This window comes from Crotalus tigris, unplaced genomic scaffold, assembly GCF_016545835.1.
Source record: "Crotalus tigris isolate CLP2741 ecotype Arizona unplaced genomic scaffold, ASM1654583v1 scf7180000017764.6130737, whole genome shotgun sequence".
NCBI lineage: Eukaryota > Metazoa > Chordata > Lepidosauria > Squamata > Viperidae > Crotalus > Crotalus tigris.
The window spans coordinates 3555035-3578110 of record NW_024096618.1 but is presented as its reverse complement, the minus strand read 5'-3'; the positions used below and the strand labels follow the sequence as shown (position 1 = coordinate 3578110).

The 23076-nt window shown below is 41.1% G+C and overlaps 1 protein-coding gene across 4 annotated transcripts; it reads left to right on the top strand.

Moving 5' to 3' along the window:
• The first annotated feature begins 1821 nt into the window (after positions 1-1821).
• PATL1 (PAT1 homolog 1, processing body mRNA decay factor) lies at positions 1822-21932 on the top strand. Of its 4 annotated transcripts, none has more exons than XM_039341270.1 (19): positions 1822-1977; positions 6987-7098; positions 7380-7594; positions 7705-7779; positions 9880-10074; positions 10374-10475; positions 11394-11483; positions 11877-12082; positions 12183-12272; positions 13157-13340; positions 13651-13774; positions 15211-15308; positions 15480-15539; positions 16014-16162; positions 16937-17096; positions 18076-18231; positions 19364-19455; positions 19773-19922; positions 20806-21932. In XM_039341270.1, the coding sequence occupies exons 1-19, from the start codon at positions 1963-1965 to the stop codon at positions 20825-20827; spliced, it is 2295 nt and encodes a 764-aa protein (XP_039197204.1). In that variant the 5' UTR covers positions 1822-1962; the 3' UTR covers positions 20828-21932. The 4 variants fall into 4 exon arrangements, with proteins under 4 accessions (XP_039197204.1, XP_039197205.1, XP_039197203.1 ...); XM_039341271.1 differs by having other exon boundaries at positions 7702-7779; positions 10374-10469; XM_039341269.1 differs by having other exon boundaries at positions 7702-7779.
• Positions 21933-23076: the final 1144 nt, after the last annotated feature.

Genomic DNA, 23076 nt, shown 5'->3' with positions numbered 1-23076 from the left:
TTTATCATTATAACTATTCATGAAATCAATTCCATTCCACAATATCGAACCACTATCAAATCTATCACATTTTTCCCTTTATTTAATTTCAGTCAAACTTCATATACTTATTTCTTTCTTTCCTTTCATCCATTCATTTGTGGTTTTATTTTATCACTGGTTCCTTTTACAAAGCAAGTTGCAGTCTTCCATATGCTTCAGTCATCACTAAATGTGAGAGTAGAGATTGACTTCTATACCTCCCACCATGATTTTCATCAATGAGACTTTCATGCAACATAATTTAGTAAGATAATAAATCAGCTAAGCACCATACTTAGGGCTGATCTGGCCAGATTGTTCCAGTGAGAACATGGACTATGAATCATTTCTGGAGGGCAGAAGCACCCATTGACTTCTACCCACCCCAGCCTATTGAAAAGGCAACCTTGGCCTATCTTTTTTCTGCTACACATCAAAAATTGTGTTTTTTTTGTCTTGCACTGGCTCCCACCATGCTGTCTAGCCACCTTATTATACTCCCCTCTCCCATCCCTGGTCATTGCCCTCCCTGACCGTTTTGTCCTGGGCTAACTGGAATGCCTCCCCATGTCTGGACCAGTGGGCCTTTCTGGTTGTTTCTACAAGTCCACTCATGGCACAATGAAAGGCTTTTTCCTCCTCCTCCTCCTCCTCCAAATTCTTTGACAGAATGGCAAAACTGTGACTATTTCTACAAAAAAGAAATCAAGGGAAATTAGCAAGATTGATGCCAGTCTCACCCAAGTAAGAGGAAGAATAGTAAAAACGTGTTTTCTTCTTTTCTGTTTCTATGACATTACTTAGCTCTGGGCAGCGATCTGGATTCTATTTTGAGTAGATTTTGAGATGCTCTTAACACTCATTGGGAATATCTGAAATCAAAAGCATTTCCCCCTTCTGGAGACTGTATGCCAATTACTATGGAAGGAAGCCTCAGGAGCCCCGAAAAAGAATCGCTGTGTTGAAGGAAAAGTCTTTATCGTGGTTCAGTCCAAGCCAGGAATAAACAACATGGCGACTGCTTTAGAAAGAAGGTTGCAGTTTATTGAAAAGGAGAGCCAACAGAAAGATGGGTCTGGAAGAAAAGAGAGAAGGCATATGTAGGCAGTGGGTTTTTATACCCTCTGGAGCCTTTTGTTTGGACTTCTTCCTGTGGCATGAACTTTGACCTGCGTCTGAGCGTGCCTTTCTGGTATTCTGATGGTGGTGGGTTAATCCTATTATGTCCCAAAGGTCATATCCTGCTTCCCTGGGGCTGTGGCTGATGACTGTTAGATTTTTGGTGTGATGGGTTGTTAATTCTAGCAATCTTTCTTCCTAATCCGTTTCCTGACTCATCTTTCTGGCAAGATTATTGCATCTGCATTTCTGCAGACTTGGTTTCTATTTGGGACAGGGAGACTCGGGGTGGGGGTTTTCTGCCTTTAAATCCTTTAGGGAAATATATTCTGTCTTTTAAATATTTCCAAAAAATATTTCTTTCTTTGGGGGGGGGGCTGACTTCCCACAGCTGTTTTATGTTCTTCCCAACAGGTTACACTGCCAGTGTCAAATCACATTTTTATATTTTGAAAACAGCCCTAACAAAACTTCAATGCATACAGTATACAGTATGATCCTCAGCACTAGCAATTGATACCGAGACTTTATATAGCCGAGCATGCCCTTTTCTTGTAGAGAAAAGATTTCCTGGCTCTTTAAGGCGCCACTCCCCCTGACGAAGAAAAAAATAAAACATTTTCTTTTTCAATAGCGGGACCGGGAGGCAGTACGCATGCGCACCGAATTGATCTACGCAAGAGGAAATCTGTATGGTGGACTTTAGGTGATACGTCAAGACGCGGAGCACGTACCAGGGGGGCGGGGTTCCCGGGGTAGAGCAGGGTCCGCGCGGAGCCTCCCGGGCAGCGGGGAGGGGGAGACCCCCGCGCCCCGCCAACCATGTTCCGCTACCAGGTGAGAAGGGGACGGCAGTGCACGGTGGGGGCTGCCGGTCTCCCGCGCAGGCGGGGCCTCTTCCTCCGTTGGGAGGGGAGGCGGCCAGGGGCCACCCTTGCAGTGACCTTTGACCCGTCGCGGGAGCTCCCCGGCATTTGCGGAGCAGAGGCTGGATCTTACCAGCCGAAAATCCCCTCTGTCCGCCTGGGGGCGATTTAGCCCGGCCTGGCCAGGCAGAGCAGCCCCGGGAGCAGAACTCTAGGGTGGGGGTGGCGGCACCGGGCTTCTCTTGGTCCTTTCTTTGCTTCATTCGAGTTCCGGTCGGCGGTCTCATCGCTGCGCACCAAGGTAGCAAAGGCAGAATAGAATCTAACTTGGAGTGGGGCCGATGCTTTCGGAAGAAGGCTGGTCGCTTCTCCAACTCTGGGCAGCCGGTTTTCCGCGTCACAAAATTTAGCTTTGCTGGAGCTTTGGTTGGCCGGGGCCTTTTAGGGATTGCCCGCTTTCTTGTATTTCCTCTTCCCGAGGGACTGATAACTTTAAAACACGTGGAGCTGAATTAGAAACCCCGGGTGAATTCCGGCATAGGCTTATTCCTTTTCTCCTGAGAAAATTGTTGGAGGGAAGACAGCTAGATGTAATGCACCTAAATTAATATGTTGTGACATAGTGCTTCAGGATTGGAGGGCAAGGGAGGTTTTGGTTTGTGGGAGGAAAATCTATGGATTGGGAAATGTGGAGATGAGGAGTAATCTCTTAGAAGTGAAGGTATGCAACTGGCCAGTGCTTTGAAAAATTCAATAATCTAAATTACAAATGTTGCTTAAGGATGATGTTTTTTACAGTGGTGTGGAAGTAATCTTTTGTCTGCACAGATGAGTAGGAAAATTGAACTTTTTGGAAGAAATGGACATTAGTTGATAATTCCATTATTGTTTTGATCTCTGTTTATATTTGGATGTTGCCAATGGAGGACAGGACTGATACATTTTGAGACAACAGAATATGTTCCTCTTATTCTGAGCATGTGATGATGTTTATGAGAGTCAGACCTGCAGGAAAATATTACAGTACAGTAACCTTTGCAACCTGATGACCTCCACATGAATCTATAGCCATCAGTGTTCCTAGTCAGCATAGCCAATACTAGCTGAAAAGACCAGGAGTTGTAATCCAATCACTGTAGGACAGGGGTCTTCAAACTTGGCCCTTTTATGACTTGTGGACTTCAACTCCCAGAATGCCAGGCATGCCGTCTGAGGAATTCTGGGAATTGAAGTCCATAAGTCATAAAAGACGACCCCTGCTGTAGGACATAGGCATAATGGATTAGCTTGAAGTGACAACTTGAATGGTAAAATTTTATTTGGTGGTTCAAGCATGACTGTTGAGGATGCAAATGTATTATATGAAGCTCTTTTCTCTGCGCAATTTAATGGGCTAAGCTCCATGTAACACTTAATCTTCATTTTACTTCAACTTCAACTTTAGTTTTCCCCATAACAAAGTCTACACCTGGGATCATATACTAACTCACGTTTGAAGACCTGATGAACAGAATGTCGTTTAGCACAATGTACTAAACTATAAGGTGGAAAACGTAACATTTGTGAAAGACAGCAGTCACAATAGATTTCCTATACATTTGGAGAGGCTAACTTTCCCGTGGTTCTGTGTGCCTATGAAAGGTTTAGCCTATGCTTTAGAGATTTCCAAACTTTCTCATTTACACACCTTTAGTGTCTCAGTAATTTTTGACCCTCTAGATCAAAAGACTGCCCAAATATCCAACTTTGGAAATGTATGTTGCAATCATTTAGTGTCCTGTGGCACCCCAAGTGCCATGCCACATAGTTTTGGAATCATGGCTATAGTTATTGTTTGCTTACTATTTTAAACTTATGAGAAATGACTAGTTTTTGGCAATGTAGTGTGGATGTGCCCACATGTGACTTTGGCTTCAGGCTGTTCACTGTAAATGTATGGCTGGATTCGTATAACTCACTAATTCATAGTAAATCACATACTTAATCTGTATTTCTAGAATTACTAAAGTGACCCAGGCCACATAATGCCTTTAGATAGTTCAGGTATAATTTTCCAGATTAGTCTAAGAACATGAATTCATGATCACTTAACTTATTATAATTATGCTTAAAATTCCATTAAGCATTTTGTACTGTAACAATGACTGTAAAAACAAGGAGATGAGTGTGTGTAATCACACCCTTGTTTTTACACTTTCATTCTTTTATCTCTCTCTGTGTGTAGTTGAAGAAATAGTTATTATAAGGAGTAGCTGAAAGCATTCTAAACTGGTGGTATTAATAAAATTGATCCATTTCCCATTAAATAAGAAAGTGGAAGTTGCATTGTTCTCCACATTCCATCATTTCTTCCCCCTTCTCCTCAGCTTCTCTGCAATAGAACATTACTCTTTATATATATGAGAAATAAAACCGTCTTTGGACATTTTAGGACAAAGATCTAGAAATGTTTTGGTAGATAATGTAAGGAAAACTTGCAGAATAAATAATTAAATATTGGCAATGTGGTAAATAACTGTTTTTCTTTGAAGAAAGGCAATTTTGTACATTGTGGATTATCTTTATTCTGCCTTTAAAGCAGACTTTCAACGTTTTACATTATAGTAATACATACACATGCACACAAACCCTTAATTTCATTGTTGTACTCAATTCTGCAATCATAGGCTGATCCTGGTATCCAGGATAAAAGCTAAAAAAGAACTGCTTGCTGTATATTAATATGCATATAAGCTATATTTAACTCTTTCACAATATAATATTTAAGATTTAATAGGACAGTTAATTGAACTAAGTACGTAAAGCACATATGAAGTAATTGCTTCATTCATGGCAAACTTCTACCTGATTTGTTCCTTGTAATAATTTAAATTTCTGTACAAGCTAAGGATAAATTCTTCATTCTCATTTTCTCTTGGGGAGAGACTGTTATGATTTGAAAGTGAAATATATTTTAATCTAAATATATCTTGAATTGAGTCATGATTGCAATCCTTCACTGCATGAAACAGATGTGCCTTGCTAAAATAAAGAAGTGAAAACATAAAAATATTAAATTTACAAATGTATTTATATAGAATGATTCTCTTGGGGAGAACAAAGTCTTTTGGAACAGGTGGTATCCAACTATCAAGTTAGTTATACAGGGAATTAGTTTAATTGATGCATTGTACTCAAATATAGTTTATTTAATAATGGTTTGTAGAAGCCATAGTTGACAGGGTTTGCACATTGTGCTAAATTATATATTATGGATTGCAAACCACAATTGTTTTGGTTCATACACTGTGTTAAATCAAACCCAAATAAACAACATTGGGGTTAGTAAAATATGTGAATCCACTTTGTTACTTAGCATGATATATGAATTTAATGTTCAGTATGGCATGGTAGTTAAAATTCAGGCCTTGGGCCAGAGAAACCTATATTCAGGTTCCTGCTCAGCCGTGGCAAATCACAGGGCCGATTTTGGGCCAATCATTGTTGTTCAGCCCAGTTGATTCTACAGAATTGTTGCTGGGGAAGAAATTGGAGAAAGGTTTGCTATGTATGTCGTCATGAGTTTCTGAAAAAAGGGGCAAGATATTAATCTAAAAATCAAAAGACTTTTGAACCTATATGTTGTAATGCAACATCTGCATCACGCTAAGCCATAATATGGTTTCTTTGATTTTGACTTTGCATGTTGGATGAACTCATAACTGTCATTTTTGAATTATAGTTGGTAATGTTTTTTATGAATCCATCCACTTGTGCCTTATAATATGTGAACCCAGTCAATTTTCCAGAACTATCATTATTCAGGACCTGTGACCCTCCAAGTGTTGTTGACTGATAGCTCCCAATTTACCTGACCATTGACTTTACTGGGCTGGGCTGCTGGGAGGTGTAGTTCAGCCCCCCCCCCCCATCATATACTCTTCTGAATTCTGATATAAGACCAAATTATTTTCCAGGCAGGAAATCTATGAAGTTTCCTCTGCACAGTGTTTGCCATAATTGTTTAGAAGATGTGCTCCATGCACATATATACATGCACAAACACATATATACATATGCTAACTTCATGGTACGCAACGAAGATTTTATTTTTGTGTGCATATTAGGAATTGATGATGTAATACAGTGGTTCTCAACCTTTCTAATGCCGTGACCCCATAATACAGTTCTCCATGTTGTGGTGACCCCCAAGTGGGTATAGCCACCAATAAGAGGGAGTAGGGCAGCTAGGGAAAAGGGGAAAAAATGGCGGACAGCGTGGTTTGGTGACCCCCGTGAAATGGTCGTTCGACCCCAAATGGGGTCCCGACCCACAGGTTGAGAACCACTGATGTAATATTACAACATAGAAAGGAGTGAAATATACTTAGTAAAGTTGCAGTCATATAGATATAATGAAATTAAAAGGGATAAAACAATGACTGGGCCCATATATCATACAATACCTTAACGTGTCTTGTTTTGGCCTACCAGTATATGGTATATCAATCAATCAGTATCTTGGCAAAATGTTTTACCCAAGGAACCCAAAATCATTCACCTCTTATGAAATGCCACTTTTTTCCTAATTTGCAACATAAGGCAGCCTTCCCCAATAATAGATCCTACAGTCTCAAGCCTTACTATGCTGGTTGGGGATGATGGAGCTACAGCTCAACACATGGAAAGTACTAGGTTGGAAAAGGCTTCCAGAAAGTAGCTGTCAGTTATGGAGGTAAATTGCCCGATAGGCAGTATGGATTTAGATATTTTTTTCACTAGGTTCATTCCTAGTTATTCTTGATTATAAATTATCCGGTGATAGCTGCATATTCTTTGGAAGTACAGAGATAAGATCTCAACTTGTGAAATTATAGGTCTTGGGGTTCCAGTTTTGTTTTGTTTTGGGGGGAAACCAGTTTCTAGATTTTCTTCTAGAATAATATTTTTGGATTCCTGCAGAAGTCGGCTAAACTCACTAAGATTTTCTTGTATTTTAAGTCCCTTGAGGACTGCCCTTTAGATGGAGATGAAGAAGCCTTTCATAATTTGGCTGAGGAAGATGAGGATATCGATCAATTCAATGATGACACATTTGGAGCTGGGGCAATTGGTGAGTTCATATAGCTAATATATCCTGACTTTTTATTTCTGTGACAGAGGTTCTCTAATACCTTCTGCCTAAACATGCAACATCATAATTAAGATAAACAGTCTCATGTGTTCTCCACGGAGTAACTTTTAAATTGGTTCCATGCTCATTTCTGGGGAAGCCCCTTTCTATTCCAAGGAGATGATCTTCTGCCTGAGAGATTAAAGGCATAACATGAGGAGTGAGGGAATACTGTATAGGAGAAATGTGAGGGAAATGCTGTTCATGTCATTCCTTTGTAGACGATGACTGGCGGGAAGCACATGAAAGACTGGCTGAGCTGGAAGAAAAGCCTGCATCCTCAACAGAACAAGTGGATCACAGAGTTACCGATGAGATGGACCTGTTGGGTGATCATGAGGAAAACCTGGCAGAGAGGCTTAGCAAAATGGTGATTGATAATGAATTGGAAGATCCAGCCATTATGCAGGCTGTGCAGACTAGGCCTCAGATACAGGTGTGTAGCAAGTGATGAAAATGATGGGGGAAATGGGATTTAATCTCTACTGGTTCACATAGAGCCAGTAAAGTCCCTTTCGTAACTTTTTGTGCCTTTCTTTCCAGCAGCCAGGTGGCCTCAATTCAAGCATTTGGGATGGGCCCTCAGTTTTGAGGCGCATTAGAGGACCACTCCTCACTCAGGTTCAGTGCTCTTTTTATTGTGTTTCTGAACTGTCAAGCATATTAGTTTTTCCATTCAGGTGTCTGTCTTTCCTTATTTCCATTACATAATGTTCAAGAGCTATGTAGGAGCCATTTGGCTGATGAAGGATATGATTTTAATCAAAATGCTATCATAACTGGGGACGGCCAAGGATAGAAAGAAATTTCTGTTGTTGAGGTTTTGCAAAAGGAACAAAGTGCCCTAAAGATCATAACAACATGTCATATCTTATCTCTTTGTTTCATCTATCGATAGTCCAGGTGGAGCAGCTAGACACTTTGGAGGGCAGCCCTTGCTAAATATTTTGGCACCTTAGATCAGGGGTCCCCAACCTGTGGGTCATGGCCCGGTAGTGCGCCATGGCCTACTGGCCACCGGGCCGTGGGACAGGCTGATCAGTGCACACGCATGTGCACACCCCCACTTGCACTAACGCCGCAGCCCCGGGATGCAAAAATAGGATGCCACGTGTGTGAAAATAGGCCAGTGCTGCACCTCGGAGCGCAAAAATGGGGCGCTGAACCACGCAAGAACAGAGCAGGGCTAGCGAGTATCATGCAAGCGCTAGCCCCACCCCGTTTGCGTCACGCACATGCTCGCAGCCCCATGCGTGCACACGTGTGTGTGTAAAATGCTTCCCCCTCCCTTTTTCTCCGGTCTGCCAACCGAGAAAGGTTGGTGACCTCTACCTTAGATGTTCGTGGTTAATCAGACTGATGGCTTGAATTAAAGCATTTTAATAGATTATCTAAAACTTTCTGCAAAAATAAATTACAGATAGTTGTCAATTTACAACTGGTCACTTAGTGACCATTAGCAGGTACAACAGGCCTTGAGAAAAGGACTTAAGACCTGGATTTGAAATTCCAACATCTGCACCCCCGTCTCCTGCGCTCACATGACCACATTTGGGCATTTGGCAGCCAGGCCCATTTACAACTATTTCCCATAGTCACGTGACCACAATTTATGATTTTGTCCCCCCCCCCCCGGAAATCATCATTTACAGGTAGTCCTTGATTTACAACCATTTGTTTAGTGACTGTTCGAAATTACGTTGGCACTGAAAAAAGTGACTTATTACTGTTTTTCACTCAACCATTGCAGCATCCCTGTGGTCACATGATCAAAATTCAGCTGCTTGGTAACTGGCATATATTTATGACGGTCGCAGTGTCCCAGGGTCATGTGATCTTCTTTTGTGACCCTCTGACAAGCAAAGTCAATGGGGAAGCCAGATTCACTTAACAGCTGTGTTACTGACTTAACAACTGCAGCGGTTCACTTAACAACTGTGGCATGGAAGGTCATAAATTGGAGCAAAACTCACTTATCAGCTGTCTTGCTTAGCAACAGAAATGTTGGGCTCAATTGTGGTAGTAAGTCAAGGACTATTTGTACTAGGTTCATTGAGCAACCACCACAGTTGAGGTTGTAAAATCAGTTGTGGTCACGTGATGTGGCCACTTAACAATCGTCACCACTTAACAACCAAAATAGTAGGCTTAAATCAAGGACAACCTATAAAAAAAAATGTTAAAAATGAGCTTTTAACACTTAGATTAGACATAATTTGTTATCAGAAATGTAATGACCCTTGAAGTGAGGATTAAAGGAATTTCATGCTGGATAGTTTGTACCATCCTTTCAGAACTTGGTCCCCCATTCAGTTAGCTGACAGACAATTATGGGAGTGAGATCTAACGTATCTGGAAGGAGGAAGCTGGAAGATAGAAAGACCACTTGTCAGTACACGCTAGTCTTTCTACTTCTGCTTACAGATTTGTTCTTCTAAATTCGGTGGGGTGTTTATCATCCTCTTGTCTCTCTCGTTCTCTTTCTCTAAAGAACTGTTGGCACAGATGGAAAAGTATCTGATGTTTCTTACAATCTAATATCTAAAACTGCATGTGCTATGTTTATTTAACAAGAATGCCTCTCCTCCACCGTTAGTTCTTCCTTGATACACAAATACTTCTGTTTACTGTTTGGCAGTCACTAGTCTACCTGCTACCTGAGAAAGATATTAATTAAGCAGTATTTAAAGGGAATGCCAGATGTGTTTCTCTCCTGTTCAGGAAGTGCCCTCCGTATCTGTGCTGGAATATGCCCTACCGCAGAGGCCTTCGCAGTCCCGAGAAGAGGAGCAAGATCTCTCAGAGCGAGCACTGCCCAGGCGGTCATGCTCCCCAGTTATCGGCAGTCCTCCTGTTAGGGCTGTTCCTATTGGGACGCCCCCTAAGCAGCCCACCATGCCCAACTTCAACCAACAGGTATTGTTTGCCCCTTCTGCAATAAAGGTGCATGGATCTAGGTTAGAGGATGCTTAAAAGAACAGAATAAAGTAGAATGCAATGTAAAAATTGATAGCATGCTCTGAATGCTAGCTCTGCCTTCAGTGGAGAATGTATTTCTTTTGGGCCAGCTGTCAGTGCCAACCTGAACCTTCCAGTCCTGTTTCCATTTGTGAAAGTAGCTTGGTGTCTGGGCACTGGCAGAAGCAATTGGTAGTTGAATCTTAAACACCTTGCCTGGATCCTTGTTCTACTTTCTTCTCCTTTCTGTCCAACAGATCCTGTGTCCAAAGCCTGTCCACATCAGAGTCCCGATTCAGCAGCGTTATCCAAGTCCCTTCAGTGAGAGGATGTCTCCGAACCAGCTCTGCAATGTAACGGTAGTCTTGCCTCATTAGTTCTGCATGTTGAGTTGGCCTTTGATAATGAGCCTTGCCTCCCCTTGTCTCCAGGATCACTTGATCCTTCCAGTGTTTCTGACGGTGATTTCTCCTAAATGTAATCTTAAATTATATGAGCGCCCTGCCCTGTTTTGAAATAATAATTTCTGATCTTCTGAGCCAGTTTAATTCTCTGTGGACAGCAGAGAGCATGTCAGTGAAAGGAGACTCCCAGAGCAGTCTTCCTGCATGTCTAACATCCGTAACGTGGTGTCTTCAAGAAGCATGGGACTTTTGGGAATTGTAATCCTAACACTTCGGAAAGCTATTAGTTTTGGGAAGATGGACATAAGTCTAGCTTTTCTTGCAAATAGGGAATATGGGAAAAAAAATACATATACCCTTGCTTTTATTTTTATAACAATTTATGGATAAAGACTGTCGGGTCTCTTACAATAAAGCTGGTGGCTTCAGAATTAACTCCATGCTAATGGCTGTAAACCATACTTAGCCCTTCAGGGGTTTGTGATCTACAGCTCATATTGACCATTCAATAAAGTATGTCACTCTGTTGTTAGAAAATATTGCCTTTTTATTGAATTGCTTAGCCTTTCTGTCTCTTTCCTCTTTCTTTATCCTGTCTGTATGATAGAAATAGTTGCTGTACTAGATATTTACAAAGTTTTAATTACATTTTCATTGTAGTGCTGTCCAAATTATTTTGGTATTTTAACATAATTATTCTGGGTGCTTTTGTTAAATCGCTGCTTATGTAAAACGAATAAGTGGCATTTCTGCTTCTCTATGATTGTTCAGGCATTTCTAGTTTTTGTATTGTTCTTTCTCCCCCTTCTGAATGTATCTAGAAGCAAACTAAATTTTACCTCAAGAATTCAAGTATTCCATTTCTTTTACCAGAACAACTCCCTCTTAGGCCATCCGTTCCCTCCTAATGTTACTCCTGTTCTCACCCACCTCCAGAGAGCACAGCTACTCGGAGGAGCACAGGTAAGCAACAGCTTACTACTCATTTCCATTATTGGGTGCAGCATTTTCTTTATGAGGAGTGGAACCTGAAATCCCAAACATGCATGAAACACTGAATGTTTTGCTAATTGTATGTTTAAATTAAATCAGATTCATTGTGTATCCTGGCCTTGCCCTCTCTTTTGTCCTTTGTTTCTCTTCCTTTCTTACATGCAGCTTTTTTCCTGAAGAGAGCCATGTGCCCTTCGTTCCACTGGAATCTTCACTTCTGCTATACAAGTTCTTCCTCTTTGTATTTGCTGCTTGTGTCTCTGTCACTTCCTGATTCGTGCATTCAGGAACAGTGGAACTATTAACAAGTCTGTATGGGTGGTTGAAGATCTGATGCTTCTGCTTTCCCTCTCCACTCTGTAGGCAGGGAGGATGTCTCCCAGCCAGTTTGCTCGGGTGTCTGGTCTTGTTGGCAGCCCTCTTGCACCCATGAATCCAAAACTGCTCCAGGGCCGAGTAGGACAGATGATGCCTCCAGCCGGTGGCTTTCGTGCCTTTTTTGGGGCACCGGCTACACCACCATCACAACACCACTCCCCATGTCCTGGAGCTCACTTGCAGAATCTACGGTAACCTACTTCTTCCACCATCCTTTTAACATACTGCTAGATTGAGCTGTGTTTATGAACCCTCCATGGCCCTTTCTGAGAAGGATCTTTTATTCTCCAGACCTCGGCCACAGATGTTCAGGCCAGATACAACCCATCTTCATCCACAACATCGACGACTCTTACACCAGAGACAGCAGCAGAGCAGGAAGTGAGTATTCAGTACGCTTGTATGCTTTCATGAAGACAAAGGAGAGCCTTGTTGCTTCCACAGTGCAAAGGGTGAGGTCAGAGCTCCATGTGCATCAAGGTAACACATTTTGGGTCCCAAGCAACTTGCACAGTTGCAGTGCAGTGATTGTGTTCATAAATATGTAAATCAAGAATTCCGGGAAGGGGAAGGGGCTAGACAAAATGCTATCATTAAAGCTAGGGATGGCAGAAGCAACTATGGGAAAGTGAATAATCTCTTTAAAAGCTATATGAAAAATTTCAAAAATACATTGCAGGGAGAGAGAAAATCCAGAGGCTTAGCGTACTGTATTAGACAATCTGTAGACTTTTGTTAGTTATTAGCTGTAATGGCTAAAATTGAATTTCCATAAGCAATATGGAATTTCATGTTTACTAGACATGAAAAACAGACAGAATTTCATGTTTACTAGCCATGAAAAACAGACAAGAAAGTGTGTTCCTGTGCATTTTTACAGAGCAAGCAGTGAATTTTTGGACTTGATAAAATGAGTTGCTCTTTTCAACAAGGCTTTTCCTGCATTCTTGAGAAAATATCTGCCATTTATGCTTTTGTTTCTTCGTTGCCCTATTCATTGAAAGAAGTACTCAGCCTGAGAGAATTGTTTTGCCCTATCAAAACATAAGTTATTGATTGAAATTATATCATAACATTATACTAATCTGGAGCTGTCTTTCATGACACGTGAAGAAATTTGCTTAAAAGGGGCTGCTCTGCTTAGGACTGACTTGTATTTTATAAGTTGCAGACTACTGTTCCAGAGTACTTTCTTCAAAGGAAACAGAATATAGCTGTTAATTGTATTCTGTATAATTTGCCAGATTATGTTGCATTTCTTTTAGTCAACACAGGAATCTAAATGGGTCATCTGGGGACCGAGGGAGCCACCGAAATAACCATCAAGAGCAGATCAGGAAGGACCCTTATGCTAATCTTATGCTGCAACGGGAGAAGGATTGGGTATCCAAGATTCAAATGATGCAACTGCAAAGCACTGATCCCTATTTAGACGACTTCTACTATCAGGTTGGTGTTCTATGAATTTGAACAAATGACTGTTCATTCTATAGCCTCTGGCTGTGCCTAATGGAAGATGCAGCCAGTAGCATCTGAAGGGCGCTTGGATAGATAAGAAAGTGACAAAAACAGATGCAATGTGTGGGAGTGGTGGAGGGGAATTGTTTTGTTCTTCTTTTATTCCTCTTCGCCTTGCAGGCCATTTATACAAAGTTTCTCCTTTGTTGTTTGGGTGGGACAGTGGATTCTCATTTTGTTCAAAAATAGGGCAAACTCATGATGTTCAAGCTGGCTTCTAATTAACTTTTCGATGCCTTAGAACTATTTTCAGAAACTAGAAAAACTGTCTGCAGCTGAGGAGATGCATGGTGATGGTCCTAAAAAGGAACGCACTAAACTAATCACCCCACAAGTGGCAAAACTAGAGCATGCCTATAAGCCAGGTAAGTTTCTGTTGTGTAGGGAAAGGCTAGTCTATACTATGTTTCCCCAAAGATAAGACCTACCCTGAAAATAAGCCCTAGCTTGATTTTTACACATGCACCCTATCCCAAAAATAAGCCCTAGTTAAGACCCCGCCTACTCCAGTGCACCTGGTTGCACGAGGTGGGGTGAGGGGCACAGATAAAAATCAAGCTATGGCAGGGATGGGGGTGGACCAGCCCCATGTGCCCTGCACCCACTTACCTTAGGACAGTTGCAGCCAGGCCTCCCATGTCCCACCACCTGCCTCACCTCACTGGCCCACTTCTGCGGCCGCTTGCTATCGCTCACATGTGTCATCCTCAGCCTCCATTTCACTGTAAGAAGCCTTCCAGAAAGGCCTCAGCAGCTAAAAAATGATCTCCAGATTGATGCACATGGCGCTTCCTGGCCTCTGTTTCGCCATCAGAGGCCTTCTGGAAAGGCCTCTGCAGCTGAAAAACTAGGTCCAGATTGATTCGTGCAATGCCCCCTGGCTTCAGTTTTGCTGTCCGGAAGCTCGTTTCTCAGCTGCAGAGGCCTTTCCGGAAGGTCTTTGATGGGAAAACAGAGGCCGGGGGTGACGCGCGCAAGTGACGGCGAGCGGCTGCAGAAGAAGTGGGCGAGCAAAGCAGGTGTCGGCATGGGAGGCCTGGCTGCAGCGGTCCTAAGGTAAGCAAGTAAAACATTCCCCCAAAATAAGACCTGGTGCCTCTTTTGGAAGCAAAAAAAAATATATATATAAGACCAGGTCTTATTTTTGGGAAACACAATATATGCAGTGCGTGGGAGATAAAATACAGAAGTTCATGAATGGAATGGAGGGGGATTGAGATATCACAGCTAAGGTAATTTATTTTCAGACAGATCTGCAAGTAGAAAATTTATGCATTGGACACAGGAAAGATGTGCTGCTTACTATTTTTCTTGCTTCCTGCGTTCAGGAAAAATATTCCTCTCCTCATGGACACACATGGTGTTTAATTTTACTCCAGTGTACAGTAGTTCTACAATTCTACTGCAGTAGATTTAGCATAATATTGTAGAGGCAGTAAAGCAGTGTTTCCCAAACTTGACAATTTTAAGGCATGAGGACTTCAACTCCCAGAATTCCACAGCCAGCATTGCTGGCTGTGGAATTCTGGGAGTTGAAGTCCTCATGCCTTAAAATTGTCAAGTTTGGGAAACACTGCAGTAAAGGAAAGCAAGCGTATGCATACCAAGAATAGAAGGATTTTGTAGGGATAGAAGCTGTTAGTGAAGTCAAAATGGAGCCGCCTTGTCCATGCTTTGCTTTATTTAGCTGACTTGCAGAAAGACTAGAACATCAAAAGTGCATGTGAAGATCACAGAGTTGTCAGACTGACAGTTTTGACTCATCAGACCCATCTGCATTGTTTTTCTTCCATACTTGCAGTGCAGTTTGAGGGCTCGCTAGGGAAGCTGACCGTATCCAGTGTGAACAACCCCCGCAAAATGATAGATGCTATTGTGACTTTAAGAGGAGAGGAAGATGTAAGTTTCTCTTGTGACAATTACTTTGTCTTTGGGTGTTTTGTCTTACTATTTCATGTTTTTCCTTTCAAATATGAGAAGGGGATTTTTGAATTTTCTTCTCAGGTTGTGGGAAAGAAAATTTTTGAATAATGTATGTCCATTCAGCTATAATTTCTATCTCTTCCTTAGGAAACTAAGGAGAAGCAGGTTCGAGATAAAAGGCGCCAGACTCTCTTCACTATTGAAAAAGTGAGTTTGGCATTCATTCTTCATCCAGCAGCAGATGGTAACAGTAGCAGATTAACTGAAATCTGCCACCACGTTGCTTTTCGAAGATATAAATGTTAATATTAGAAAATCAATAAAATTTTCAAAAAAAAAATGAAATCAGTTCCATAGTGCAAAACAACATGAGTACTGACTTGAATTAAGATACGATTTCAACAATAGTCTCCTTGAAGAGCATCCTTCCAATAGCTTAACCATAATTTTTCATTTATTGAATCAACTTTGTTCTTACTGTATTATTTCTAAATAAGTGAAACGAGCTTAAACAAATAGACTAGCTTAACAAGCCAGGTGCTTGTCGTTTAAATCAGAAATCTGTTCCTTATTTACTGTCAATAAAGCATGGACTTGATTTATCAGTTGAAAACCATTTTCACATTTTGGAAGTGTTGGAATGTTAGATGGCAGGCCTAAAATCTGTGTGTTGCTACTTAGACCTATAGCCTCCTCCTGGATGTAGAAGACTATGAGAGACGCTACCTTTTGAGTTTGGAAGGGGACAGGTTGGCCTTGATGGAGGAGAGAAAGCAGAAAATCTGTGACATGTATGACAATCTGAGGGGAAAGGTGCCCAATCAAGAAAGGTGAGATCCTACCTGGTAGAATACCAACAATTCAATAAAGAAAACACTGTTTTGAATTCCTTTCTAATGAAGCAGTAAATGCTCCAACATTGGAAGTTTTTAAGAAGAGACTGGACAGCCATTTGTCCGAAATGGTGTAGGGTTTCCTGTCTGAGCAGGGGGTTGGACTAGATGACCTCCAAGGTCCCTTCCAACTTTACTACTATTACTAATAATTTGAGGGTTTGTTTCCCCCTTTTCCCTCCTATCTTCCACCATGCTTTACTACTGTTATTTTGGGACTTATGCTTAGTGCTGCTGTCCTAACAATTGTAACAACTCCTCCCAGTTTGTCACTTCTCAAAAGAGCTGAATGTATCTTTCAAATCACTGAATTGCTAGCTCAGCTTACAACGATCAGTTAAATAAAAGCACAAAAAGTGATATTTGACATTAATGTGGCCAACACAACTCCCAGTGATAATTTATTTGACTTTATTAGCTACCCAACTCCAATGGACTCTGGAAAGTGTACAAATCTAGAAAGAACATAAAAACAGATAAAAATGTCAAATCAGACACACAGTCCAGACTAAAATCTTTTCCATACCTCTCTATTGTGTTTCAGGATGGGTTTGCATAGATCCATACATTTACCATTAAAAAAACCCAGAAAGGCATACATTTCATGGTGTAAATTCAAAAATTATTCCAAGATCCTGAGATCTGCTTGCTTTACTTGGAAAATATGTTTGGTTTCTGTCTAACTGAGAGTTATATATCCTCTTCCATCAGACTTAGTGATGACCCTTTTGTGCAGATTATGTGTATACGTAAAGGAAAACATCTCGTTGCACGGATCCTACCTTTCTTGTCCAGAGAACAAGCAGCTGAGATACTAATGGCAACAGCCAGAAATTTGCCCTTTCTAATCAAGAAAGATGCTCAAGATGAGGTAAATGCAACCTGAAGAAAAAAATATGATGATAATGATGATGGTGATGATGTCACCTGCCTCACATAAAGTAGCTGTGAGTGGCTAGAACAATAAAAACTTCAAAACAAAATACAGAAATAAAAACTAATGAGAAGAAAGTCCACAGAAGATAAACCAGTGTAACAACAAATTCAGACAACTCATGGTTCAACCACTTCCTGACCCCCATGTCTGAGAGAAAAGCCAGATCTTGCGGAAGGCCCACAGGCTTGAGACTGATCTAATTTTTGGAGGAATGGTGTCACTGAAGTATTTTTCCATAACAAATTGTTCAGATATTTGGGATAAGCTTTGTGTCCTCTGGATATTTTAGATTACAACTTCCATAATCATTGCTATCCAAGAAAATTCTATCCCAGACATCTAAAGGACACCATTGTGGTTATTCATAATCCTGAATTTTATCATTCAGAAATTTCTTTGTGCACTTTCATTTCACTTTGAGAAATGAAAAGAAACTTTCTGTATTTTAGATTTGTTATTACTGAGAATTTACTGAGATGTTTCACTATTATAATACATACATGGAAATAATGGTTGGACTTATATTTGAATGAAACTACCTAGAATATTTGTATTAAATATACTATTAAAACTTTCGAGTATTTGAACTCATATAATCCAGAAGGACTGTAGTCCAAAAGATAGCTACCCATGAAAGTGGCAGGATTCATTAATGACATTGATTTGAATGAAAATTTAATAACCTTGCTATAATTTCATTCCATTTGTAATATAGTTTAATTTTCCAGTAACCACTTCCACTGAAATTTACTGTTTATTTACCATTGTTTAGCAAATAAAAATGTGCCATGATTTCTACTAGATTAAAAAAAAATTAGAAATTGCTGTGGAACTCTAGATTTGTTCCAGGCCATCTCTTTGTGTGGTGTGTGTATTGTCTGAGTAACATGTGTTTTAACATAACCTTCTTTAGGTGCTTCCCTGCCTCTTGAGGCCCTTTTCCCTTGTTCTTTATCATCTTCCATTGGGAACTGTTACCAGCATCTTACAACAATTAATGAACCTACCTCACAGTGCAACAGTGACCGCAGCTGCCAACCTCCACCTCACAGCAGTTCTCCAGAACAAGGTTTCTAATTCTTACTATGCTTTGCTCTATTCCAGGGGTAGGCAACCTTGGCTATTTTATGACTCGTGGACTTCAACTCCCAGAATTCCTGAGCCAGCTTGGCTGGCTCAGGAATTCTGGGAGTTGAAGTCCACGAGTCATAAAACAGCCAAGGTTGCCTACCCCTGCTCTATTTCTTATCGTACCTGCCTGTTGGTTCCAATTTAGGGTGCTACTTCTTTTCAGGATGTATAGATAATCCTCATCATATGACTATGATGGAGCCTGCCTGTTACAGTCATACGTTGTAAACAGTCACGTGACCAATCCAACTTTATGACTGTTTTTGTGGTGGTCGTTAAGGGAATCCACAGTCATTAAGCAAACACCAGGGTCATTAAGTGAACTAATTGTTCACTATAGACATGGTTTTGCCGAAAACCGGAAAGAAATGACAATGTTAAGGCAATACCATCAAGTCATGTGACCGTGGGATGCTGCAAACAGCCATAAATGTGGCCATGTTGCTGAGCACCTGCAGTTCAGTCTTGTGACTGTGGAAGGGGCCCAACCATTGGAACATCGAATCTGGGTTGTAAGTCCCCTTTTTATGGGGGGGGCAGTCATAATTTCAGATGGCCATAAGTCAAGGCTACCTGTATTAGAAGCCAATGTGGTCCTTTTACTGCTCATGAAATGTGGAGTAATGCTAATTTCAGAGTTTTCCCTCTCCCAGAAATGACTGAAGAATGAAGGAAAGATAATCTATGATACTGAGTCTGCAATGTAGCCTGGGTATAGCTGTTAAGATAGGAATGCTTTTGTACCATCTGTTCAATGAAGCTCTTGAGCTGGTGTAGCTTTTTTCTTCTTCTCTATATTATGGGGTAATAATCCTTGAGATAACTGACAGTTTTGCATCCTTTTTATCACTCTAGCTTTCTTTTAACTGCAATTGAGAATTGCTTTGGTGGAAGAGTAAGCAATCTTTCAGGGCCACAAAATGATCGTGGTCAGCCACAAACGCCCATTTTCCCAGACAGCAAGCTAGGATGCTTTCTTTCTTTCGATTTGGAGGGTGTTGATATGTGACTTGCTTTGCAGTGTGCAGATGTAATTTTTCATTGTTGTCTTGTTTTTCCCCATTCTTTAGTTTGGCCTCTCTCTGCTATACTTGGTCTTAAGTCGAGGAGAGGAGTTGCAGAGTTCAGATTCTGCTACAGAACTCAAACAAGATAATCAGTGGTGAGTTTTAAATGGTATACATTGGATACGTTCAGATCTGTGTTTCTCAATCTTAGCAACTTTAAGATGTGTAAATGTCAAGTCCAGGAATTCCCCAGCCAGCATTCCCAGCCAATTCTGGGCATTAGAGCACAAATTTCAAAGTTATTGAGGTTGAGGAACAGTGATTTAGACTTTAAAAGTTGTTCAGAATATAAAGCCAGCTTACTTAATGCAATATTTCCCATGGCAAGTCCACAATCTGCAGTTTAATTTCTGTATCGAACGCTGAATAAAACTCACTGTTTTCATAACCATTGTTACTTTCTCCTTGGCAGGACGGAAGTGATGATCATGGCAATTAGGGAGTTTCTTCAGATCCCTCAGGCAGTCTTGGCTAAGCCAGTGTCTACTCCCTCTAATCTTTTATCGCTCTTCTCTCGCTATGTTGATCCACAAAAGCTGAATGTGCTAGAGACAAAATTGCAGTAAGTATGTCCTATTATCCATTTATTAAGGCAGTGTTTCCCAAACTTGACAATTTTTTAAGGCATGAGGACTTCAACTCCCAGAATTCCACAGCCAGCGTTGCTGGCTGTGGAATTCTGGGAGTTGAAGTCCACATGCCTTAAAATTGTCAAGTTTGGGAAACACTGTATTAAGGGAAGAAATAAGGAAAAGCAGTGAAGAAGAGACTGGAGAAAGTGATATTGATCACTCCGTCTTAGTGTGCAACCTACTTCACAGGATTGTTGTTGTAGGGAAAAATGGGAGGAGATCTGCTACTTTTGAGTTCCTGAGGGAAAGGTGGGTTATTAAAGTAGCAAATAAAGGAGTGTGTGCGAGAAGAAGAGGCATTTCAGATGTTATGGATGTTTATACAGTCCACTTTTCTTAAAACTCCCACAGCATTTCAGTAGCACAAGCTTAAAAAAGAAAACCGGCGGGAAAGAAAAATGTGGGTATACCAAAATCAAATGATTGTAATGTCATTATATGAGCAGAACATTGAATCAAGGTGAAGTATTTTTGCAAACTATTTTTAGCCTGTTTGAAATAAGATGTAGACGGGTATACAGTGGAAATTTCTGGCATTCATCATGATTATTCATGCCTTTCTCCTCATTGTGGTCTTTTTTAGACTGGAAGCTCATGCAGTGGAAAAACCGTAATCTTATTCACATTATTTATAAACAATTCTCTTTATTTCAAAGATGGGTTCTACTGTACGTCAAATAAACAAGTGTTTTAATTTGTTTAATCAGATTGTCAGTTTTTGCTGGGAAGGTGCATACTGAAAGACTGAATTGTTAACTTTTCTGGCTAGCATTGCTATAGCCCGTCTCACAAGTCTTATTCCCTTCTTCCCAGGTTGATCCAAGGAATACGGTAGAAGGCCTCAAGAGTGTTGTCATGCTGGTGTCCATCATTGCTGTCCCTCCAGCATCTTTTAGTGGGCAAAGAGGAGGCAGTGCCTTCTTCATATAAATCCTTATGGGATTGTGTCTCTGGCCCAGCACAGAAGATTGCTCTCTTGCCCGGAGCTTAGTTGGGGTGGTGCTTTCCCTTCTGCATGCCCTTGTTGCATTGAATTCTACCCAAGCTCCGCCATCCTTTTCCTTAGCACTTTGGCAATGGCTTCTCCTCCCTACACAGACCCCTCTGCCCACTACACTACTGATGGACTAGTAAAGAAAAGAGACCCTTCCTGTATCACTGCTAAGAACACAGAGCCAAGGGGTAGTGGTGTCTTTTTATTGTGGAAGTGGGGAGGCCTGATGTTTCTGTGCCTCTGATACGTTGGAGTATGTTTTTAGATGATGGGAATTCCTCTTGATTGACCCACTGAGTCTATGTTCTGCTCTTCCTGTGGTAGATGCCGCATTGTAGTGCTGCCCACTCCCGACAAAGTAGTCATCTTTCTGAACCTTGTGATGAAGCAACATCATCTTTGCACACGTGTCTAGTCTTCCCAAGACTCACTTTCTACCTAAGCTTGTCTCTGACCTGCACCTTGCTTCAAGCTGGCCAAGATCTCCCCGTAGACTAACCAACAAGATACCAGGAATGAATTCCTCTAGAGCAGATTAATTTTACTGAATTTTGGTATCATACATTGCTAAGTCCTGCTGGGTTGTCTTTTACTTTTATTTTATTTTATTTTTTGAATGTGGTGAGGTTTTTTTTTTTTAATTTTGTTTTTACTCTGTTTTTAAAAACAATTTGCACATGTAGGTATCCTCTAAGCAGTGAACTCCTGTTACTAACTGGCTGCTTCTCCACAGTATTCTCTTCCCCTATTTGCCTCTTGAAACCACATTCTACTGGACATTTCACCCCTTCCTTGAGCCTTCTCCCCCACTGTTGCTCCTTCAGTATACACGATCAAGTGGTCCATTATTATTGTGCTTTTACTTTTTGGTTTGGTTATGATTAATGAAAATTTCTAAATTTACATTTTTATAGGGTATTGTAAATAAAAAAAAATCTATACTTGTGGGGAGCGTATAGGTGTGTTTTATCCGTATATCTGGTTCATCCCTTGTTACCCCAAACTCCAGTATGTTTGGGAAGAGGCGATTAACTACATGTCCCTGATGCTAGGAAAATATAGCACAAAGTTAACAAGCGCATTAAAGATTCCTAACATATACCAGAAAATATTACATTGATATAATGAGAAAAATAGACTAGGTAATACGAAGTGTCATCAACGCAGTGGGCATGGGTTTGGGCAGACTCTGGCAGACAGTAGAGGACAAGGGGGCCTGGCATGCCGCGGTCCATGGGGTTGCGAGGGGTTGAGCACAACTTAGCGACTGAACAACAAATACAAAATTATTTGTCTTGGTGTTCTTGCTGTTTGCATTATCGAACAACATGTTTGGATTAGTTCTCACACATACAGATGGTCCATATCTCATTGCTTGTCTTGCTAACTTTCCATATCTCCGTTAGTAATAATTTTGAAAATCTGCTAAGCACAGGTGCTCCTCCTATCCTTTTCTAGATTTTCTTATTTGAAAGGGACACATGGAAAGCCTAACACAGTGGTGGCGAACCTATGGCACGGGTGCCAGAGGTGGCACTCAGAGCCCTCTCTATGGGCACGCGTGCCGTCGCCCCAGTCCTAGGCCTTCAGCTGGCTTTTATAAAACCTTTTCGCTTTAGGCCACCGCCGCCGTGTGCACAAAAAAAAGTTCAGTCAGTCAATTTCAACGTCTTGCGGAAAAAAAAATCTTGCGAAGTTGGAATTGATTGATTGAACTTTTTAGTCCCACCCCGTCTGCTGTTACCACCGCAGCCACGCCCAGCCAATGGGCCACACCCACCCAGCACTCGATGCATGTGGGTTTTGGGTTGCAGTTTGGGCACCCAGTCTTTAAAAGGTTCGCCATCACTGGCCTAACAGACAAAGAATATTCATGGCAGCCTGGATCGAGACCATGCACTATGCTAAATTGTCTTAACAGACAAGCTGCCAATTGTGCTTTTATGTCTGGAATAGGATGCTGCTGGTATGGAGAGCAGCAGAAATGAACACTTGGATTATTGTGCCAAAAGGAGGGGCAGGCACATTGATAACCCCATAGCTTTCTATGCAGATTTATATAAAAGAAAGCCACAGAATTATAGAATTGA

Coding starts and splice junctions, on each gene's coding strand:
- PATL1 (XM_039341269.1), top strand. Junction 12,273..13,156: donor AGACAGCAGCAGAGCAGGAA/GTGAGTATTCAG, acceptor CATTTCTTTTAG/TCAACACAGGAATCTAAATG. Junction 19,923..20,805: donor GTGCTAGAGACAAAATTGCA/GTAAGTATGTCC, acceptor CCTTCTTCCCAG/GTTGATCCAAGGAATACGGT.